Here is a 7,993-nt window from a genome sequence, read left to right as displayed (position 1 = left end):
TATATAAAACAAAAGAAGAGAGAGGGGCACAGCGAGAGAGAAAGAGAGAGATAGAGACAGAGAGAAACAGAAAATGAGGGAGAGACTCAAAAAACAGACACTTGTTTATCATAAAACAAAATAACCAAACAAACAAACAAAAGCACAAAAATGTACAAATGGAATATAGACCAGGACACAACTTCATCACTGGCAGTGAAAAACGTGAAGCATTGCACTCCTTCACTCGGCATTCCCTCCCTCCAAAAGCCTCTAGAGGTGCGAGGATGCCGGACGTAGAAGGCAATCAATGGGGGAAAGAAAAAAAACAAATATGGGGAGTAAATGACGCATGCATGCAAAATATGTTTTGACTTATCTACAAAAATGAGATTAACTGAACAAAATACATCCAAATTGGCATCAATAAAAAAAAAAAAACCACCAAAAAATTTGCAAGAACTGAACCATTCTGATTACTCGGTCTGTGAACACATGCTGTTTGATAGGAAAAGAGAAATCACGACTCGGGAGGAATTCTTTTTAAAAAGAAAAAAAATTCCCCCCCCACAAAAACCATGGCGTAACAAGAACAAAAATGCACTGCAGTAAACAGGAAAGCTAGGCAAAGTAAGCACCGTCATTGATTTTGGGGGCTCCCTGACACAAAAAAGACAGGCCCAGAACCCAAAATCTGCCCCAAAAAAGAACTCAACTTTCACACAATATCCGGAGTTTTGAACACCTTGAGTGAACAACACGACGGCCTACATAAGGCCAAACAAGGCTAAGTCAATAAGCACACTGACCATAGCTAGAGGAAAATAAAATAATCCACCCCCTCCCCCAAAAAACAAAAATGATCCCAACAACAAAACAAGGATCTACAAAAATAAAATATGTTAAAAATCCCTACCAGCTGGGAAAGCTTTTACTTAAAGTCAAGAAATACATTTTGAAACTTTGGCAGTTGACGATTACGGGTAGATGAAAACCTCCTTCAACACTGGTCATCTCTTCACTTTAAGAAAAAAAATCAACCCATCAAAAAATGGTCTCTCGAAAGAAAAAATAACCATTTATTTCCAACCCTCATCCTCCCAAAACGAAAAACAGAACCATCCACGAGATCAAAGGTAACCCTACCAACCAGTTGTAAATCTGTATGGTCAATTTAAATATAATGATCCCACCAAAATGAACACATTAATTTCACTTTCTCTGATTGAGACTCAAAGCAGCATAAAGGAACCTGCCACAAACGTTAAAGGCCACTACATTGATTGACAAACTCCCATCTTACTTGAAATTGAACACTTGCTGGGAGAAATTTACGATTCAAAAATCATCAGGAACTAAGACAATGAAGACTAAAGGTATAAACATGGACACACTTTTGTATTCTTAAAACAACTCAAGTAAAAGATAGAAAAAAAACAAAAACATGAGGAGACTAATTGACCAAGATGGTGAACACATGTAAGTGTATAAAGTCTTTCTTCTCGAGGTTGAAAATAAAAACAACCTTCCACTGATTCATACGATGCGTCTTAAACACGCAGGACCCCACTCCAATAGTTTTCACTTCATCTCTATTGCACTCATGTAGCTTTGCGAAAAAAGTGAAAAGAACACACAGAGGCGGAAGTTATCATATTATATATATCTGGCAACCTGTATACACACACATCATTGTAAGTTATTGACACGATTTTGATTTAGGTCAGAGGGAAAAAGGGATGTGGTATGAGCAGGCAAAGGAAAGTCTTGAGGGCGTGCTGTAATAATTAGGCGTAAAAAAAAAAAAGTGAACACAGGACAAGATGTAATATCTTCCCCGGTCCTCCCCAAACCCAAACCCTTCCAGTCACCATTCCTTCATACAATAGTAAGGCACATCGACAGCTGCAACATTAGGTAGCCACAGGAAATCTTTCTCAACTTCTCCCGTATCTCGCAATGGGACCCTCCAAAAGTTACAAAATCAAGAAAAAAAATTCCTCTTGCAGAACCTCAATCCAATCTGCTTTCAAAGAAAAAAAAAACAACCCAAGAAGACAGAACACAAGTTTAAGTAAATTGATCGATCCATGTATATAAGTACATGAAAATATTACGCAAAGATTTTTAATTGCACTACTTTGTCAAAGCACCTTAATGAAACAAAAATCTGATTTAAAAAATTGTCTTTTAAAAAAAATGAACACAGCTTCCTGAACACTTGCCCATCCTGGGTCTGTCAACCTCGCACACCACAACATACATGAGAAGCACGGTCAGCAAATAGCAGGATGTGAAATGTCCAAAACTGTAGTAGAAAAATGTAAGAAGATACTGCGAAAGTATCCCTGGGACGTTGATTGAAAGCCAAATCCAACACGATGAATTATTATTCAGCTATTATGCCTTTCTTCATGAAATATCACAAGGTGACGCGCTTCTGACAAAGGAACTATGAGAGTCTCACTATATAAAACACCAGATGTCAATTACCCCTTGTACAACGCTTGAGAAGTGCGAGACGACGCGATCAGATCAAAGTTTTATTAAACTCTACTGATGAAAAAGTGCTAGGCTTGAGGTGAAAAGCATTATAGATCCTGATTTGAAGGATGACAATTTGAGGTGAAAAGCAGTAAGATCCTGATTTGAAGGATGACAATTTGAGGTGAAAAGCAGTAAGATCCTGATTTGAAGGATGACAATTTGAGGTGAAAAGCATTAAGATCCTGATTTGAGGGATGACAATTCACATTGATGGAAAGAAACAAGCTCTTATCCCCCTTGATGAAAGCAAATATTATAAAGTTAGATGGTGGAATGCTGATTTTTTTTTTTTCCTCATCGCAAAAACAGTGGAGTGAAGTATGGCAAAGAAAAGCACTTCTTAAAAAGTAAGAAAATACAACAGATATTTAGAGAACCCCCCCCCCCCCCCAAAAAAAAAAAATAATAAAAAAATAAAAAAATAAAGAAATCAAAAAGCTTTCCAAAGCAAAAGGAGCTTGCTAGTCCATCATGCGCCTTTGACAGGCATTCAGCTGAGATGAAAAAGCTCAAATAAAAAAAAAGAAACAAATTAAAATCAAAACAACCTCCCCTAGATAAAACTGGACATACTTTCAGTCATAAAAACGAAAGCGGACAACAAAGAGGAGGTAAAGAAGAGAATCGAACACACAACCCTTCCAGAGAGAGCCAGTGTCTGCATCGTAACGAAATGGTCTATTCGACACGTTTCCACATTGAAGTCCAGCAAACGACGGGACAAGGAACCGTATCTTTTTTAAAGCAGTTGTAAAAGTCAGAGCAGAACATAAAGCCATACTGGAAAACACATACATACGTATCGCCACAGAGGAGTAGGAGAGCCAAACATCAACCAAAAAAATGCTTTTAAAAAAATGAAAGTAATTTGCTATGAGGGGAAAAAGTGGGGAAAAAAAAAAAGGAGAATCGGGTTGGGGGCGGGGGAAGGAAGGAGGGAGGGAGGAAGTGAAGGGGAAAGGTCATAGCGAGGAAATCCATGCTGCCTGAACCATTGTTTAAGAAGGAAACAATGAAATGAGAAGAGAAATCGGCGGGTGCTTTACCTCGTCGGAAGGAGGGAGGAGAAGGAGGAGGAGGAGGAGGAAAAAATATCATAATTGATGGAGAGACATTCACAGATTCTAGATGCATCCCTGATGGGGAAGTGAAAGAACTCATCATCAGTTGTTTGTTTTTTTCAAATCGAACACCCAAAACAGTTACATTCTGATGGGGTTAAGATAACTGAAGCCTTCTTCTTTCACAGCAGATTTTAAAAGAAAAAACAAAGCCACAACACAAAAGACTCATCTTCGCTGCCACTCATGAGAAATGAAACTGGTTCCCCGACATTTTATACAACTTGGGACTGGGACTAAAGGAGAGGAACGGAAGGGTGTCATCACTTTCTCACACTTTTGGATAGATACAGTTATTTATATATATTTATATTATAAGTGTATATACTGACCACATACCCAGATACACGATAGTTCAGAGAGAGAGAGAGAGAGAGAGAGAGACAGAGAGAGAGAGAGAGAGAGAGAGAGAGAGAGAGAGAGAGAGAGAGAGACAGACAGACAGACAGACAGACAGACAGACAGACAGACAGACAGACAGACAGACAAACAGACAGACAGACAGACAGACACAGAGAGAAAGAGAACGAAGTAGAGAGACAAATCACTGAGGAATTAATACTTTTGTTATTAGATGTGCGCTGTCTTCGAAAAGTCTTAACGACCGAGTCAAGGTTCAAGCCGGTCAACAAAACCACCATCACAACAGTGAGCAACAACAAGAACACCCAAACTGACCTTGGGTGAGGGCAGAGAGAGAGAGAGAGATATGGCAGCAGGCTACCAGACGGCCTAACTCTAGTCCATAAACCAAAAAAACCCCAGCCCATACATCATACGTCATCAGGCATGACACTCCCTCAAAGTCCTCAACATATCCGCTATAGCTGGCTACCGCACAGTCAAAATTCACAAAAGAAATGCAGACACTTCTTATGAACTTCAAAATATATATGCAAAGGTTGAAATACCCCAAAACAACCATCCAAAAAAATCTATCTTAAATTAAAGCAACCATACTCAGACATCGGTCTTAAAATTGCAGTCATAAACATTATTAAAATCTATTTCAACGTAAATCCTCAACAATCAAAATGGCCCATCCATAACAACAGGTCTGACCTGTGTCAAGTAATGATAAATGATAAGTTTTATTTCCAGGGTATTTTCCCATTACTTACTACCTATTCTTAACTTTCACTATTATCATTATTTATCATCATTTACTGTCTAATTTGTTGATAAGCTCTGTTCAAAAACATATTTATTTATATTGAGCATGTCAATGCGAGTTTCGCACTGTAGAAATTGTGCTTAAACGTTACGATGTTTTCAAGAAATGCAAAATCACTCACATCGATTTCCAGGACAGATTGGGAAAAGAAAAACTATTTTTCTGACCGTTTACTTCCAGATGAAAAGTATCGTACATTTCTAGCCCCCCCAAAACTTTCCATTACACTCATCATAGATTTCTTAAGAAATGTAAAACATGTCAGATCTTTGGCAGTTCCGAGCGCCAACATGGCAATTGAGATTCAAATAAATTTTGCAGATCTGATCAGACAAATCAAAATCTTTTCCTTCAAGTAGGGGTTACTAAATCCATTAAAAAAAAATAAACAAGATATCAAATATTTCCCTTTTACACAATGAGTCTTTCATTCCGAGAACTATGAACCACCGTGAGAATGCTCGCAGACATAATTGTTGCCCTCTGCAAAAATGGTAAAGAGAGAAAATAAAATTTTTGTTTCATATAAATCCAAATTTGTCGTCAGTGGTTTCAGTACTGAAGATTTGGACGACAAAGCACTATACGGGAGGAGATTCATATTCAACGCGGATGGAACACCAGCCAGCCCAAGACAAAACACGGGCAAGAATCAGAAAAGGGGTGAAACTTAACACCTGCAAAATTCCCACCACAACTTTTCTCTCTCAGTCGAGCCCAGCACTTGGTGAAGAAATGGCCCTCTGGTACCAACGTGACCAGGTCCAGAAAAAACCAGTAGCCAACAGTAACTATTCACCCCTTTGCTTCTGTCAGACTAAACCAAGAGTCCACTCTCAAAAGAAGTAAAAGACTATTGATATAGAAACTTTCATTGGGTAAAACAAAGAAAAAAACAAAACCCAAACACCTGCAGATCCAGCTACTGAGATAAATCCAACAAGAAAAACAAAGGAAGAACAAAACTCACTCTGTCAGAAGAGAAAGAGAGAAAGAGTGCACAAAAATTATATAAGTCCAGTGTCTGTGAAAGCATTCTATTATATATACGTATATAATATATATATATAGATAGATTCTTATAAGGAATGCTTTTCACATTCATGTTAAAGCTTTTAACACCCCACATACGTAATACAATGTGGGTAAAATAATATGACAAGCCAAATGCTCACCTGCAGCAAAATGTATGGGTACAGAAACAGAGGAATACTAAGAAACAAAGAGAAAAAAATTCCTATACAAAACATACTTGTACAATCCTTCCTTGTTTTGAAACAAAATTACAAAACAAAACAAAACAGCAAAAGAGCAACTGAACTAAATAGTTCGTTGTTGTTTTTGTACAGAATAATAAAACATCGCAATACGAGAGAACGTCAGTCTTGGGTAATGATAATTTTTCTTCCTCTTTACGCGGCTAGCTAAGCCAGACAAAACTAGACAGTGTCAATCACCATCGACAGTCTGGCGCTAAAACGCCCAATCGTCGTCCGTCGAATTTGTGTTTATATGCTTCTGTATTTTTTCTATCGACGACGACGAGGACTCTTTCTCTCCCTCCTCGTCGTCCCAATGTCCTACAGCGGACTTGATCGCTTTCTGAATCTTCTCAATCTTTTTGATGCGGTGGGTGGTGGCGTTAGGGTCTTTGGTACCTTCTGGACCATTCCGCGAGGACGCTGCGGATGAGTTTGTGGGCGTATCCCTGTCGGGAGAAGAAGTGGATCCCCGGCCGAGATAATCCCCACCGCCACTACCTCCGCTAGTGCTACCGTTTATTTCTACGCAGAGCGTAGCATCTCTCGAGGCGGAAATACTAAGTGAATCTGCAGACGCACGACCACCACCACCACCCTCGGCAGGACGTTCAAAATTGCCGTCCTCCTCCTCCTCCCCTTCCAAGCTCTCCTCGATGGCTTCGTTGCGAAGCTGCAGTTTCTCAGAGCTGGCCGTTCGGTCCAGCTGGGCTCCCTCAAAGACCCTCTGTGGGTTGGAGCGTTTTCGTTTGTTGACACTGCCGCCAACGACAGGCGTCGCAACGCCAGGCACTGCTGGTGGGGGGTTACTGCCCCGATTCTCCGCCGAACCATCCCTGTGGTTGTCCCCCTTGTAGTCACGACTACCACCAGCGGTGGCGGCACTTCTTGAACCTTCTCCCTCCTCCCCTTCCTCATTTCTCTCCATCCCCTCTTTCTCTTTGGTATTATTGTTGTTGTTGTTATTGTTATTACTGCTGCTGGCCGCAGCGGAACAGCTACTGGTATCCATTCCGTCTGGCTCGTCCATTTCGTCGTCGTCCGCGAGCTCGACGTTGTTCTCCTTATTATCCTCCCCGTTATCGTCGTCGGTGATGGACGAAGGCACTTTATGGATGAGGGGCACCGCCTCAAACTGCGGGAACATCCACTGGTTCAGGTCGGCCGGAGCCATACCCCCGTGGAAGTAATGGCTGCCGGTGACGGGAGTAGAGTTGGCGCTGACCTCGCCCGACACGCTGGACATGTCGCTCTGGTTGGAGCTCTCGTCCGGCTCCGACTTGATGGAGGGGTCGTTGCTCCCCGTCCCACCACCGCCCCCACCAGGGTTCGAACCCGTGCCTGTATGGTGCTGCTGCTTGGCCCGCATGCGGTGGTTGTGGAACCAGTTGATGACCGTTTTCACGCCCACGTTGAGGCTTTTGGCCAGGCTCTCGATGGTACTCTGGTTGGGGTAGGGGTCCTGGGCGTACGCCTGGCGCAGCGAATCCTTCTGGTCCTCCGTGAAGAAAACCCGCGGCCGCTTGGGCTGGGTGGGTGAGTCGAAGCATCGGTCCTCCATGCTGCTTTTACGACGCCGGTGTGCTGTAAAAACGAAACAGAAAAAACTCATTTGAAAACAAATTTAAGTACCACATCAAAATTCATAAATCATACTGCATTCATACTACGTTTTAGCGTACATAACATTTTTTGGTCTGCGGTAGCTACAGGCAGACACAAAAATAAAAAATTTCTAAAATGAATGTGTATATCTAAACATAAAACTAAAAACATTACTAATCAAAAGGTACCTGATTTAATACAAAGATCAAGCATTATTTACACAAATGAGTTCAATCTACATGACCCTTTTTTCTTCAATTTTTCAACTCATTCAAAAGAAGAAGTTAACAATACATTATGGGGAAGGG

At 41.0% G+C, this 7,993-nt stretch overlaps 1 protein-coding gene across 1 annotated transcript; it reads right to left on the bottom strand.

Annotated features, from left to right (window-relative positions):
* Window positions 1–5,224: 5,224 nt before the first annotated feature.
* Window positions 5,225–7,665, bottom strand: LOC106012888 (homeobox protein cut-like 1; the record flags this gene model as incomplete). The annotated part of the gene is given in 1 exon segment (XM_013087146.2): window positions 5,225–7,665. A coding segment is annotated over 1 exon segment (1,371 nt), but the record flags the coding sequence as incomplete, so codon positions are not given.
* Between the last annotated feature and the right edge of the window lie 328 nt (window positions 7,666–7,993).

Source organism: Aplysia californica, unplaced genomic scaffold (assembly GCF_000002075.1).
Source record: "Aplysia californica isolate F4 #8 unplaced genomic scaffold, AplCal3.0 scaffold00551, whole genome shotgun sequence".
Classification (NCBI taxonomy): Eukaryota; Metazoa; Mollusca; class Gastropoda; order Aplysiida; family Aplysiidae; genus Aplysia; species Aplysia californica.
Note: the sequence above shows the minus strand (reverse complement) of the source record. Positions and strands in the feature narration are given on the sequence as shown.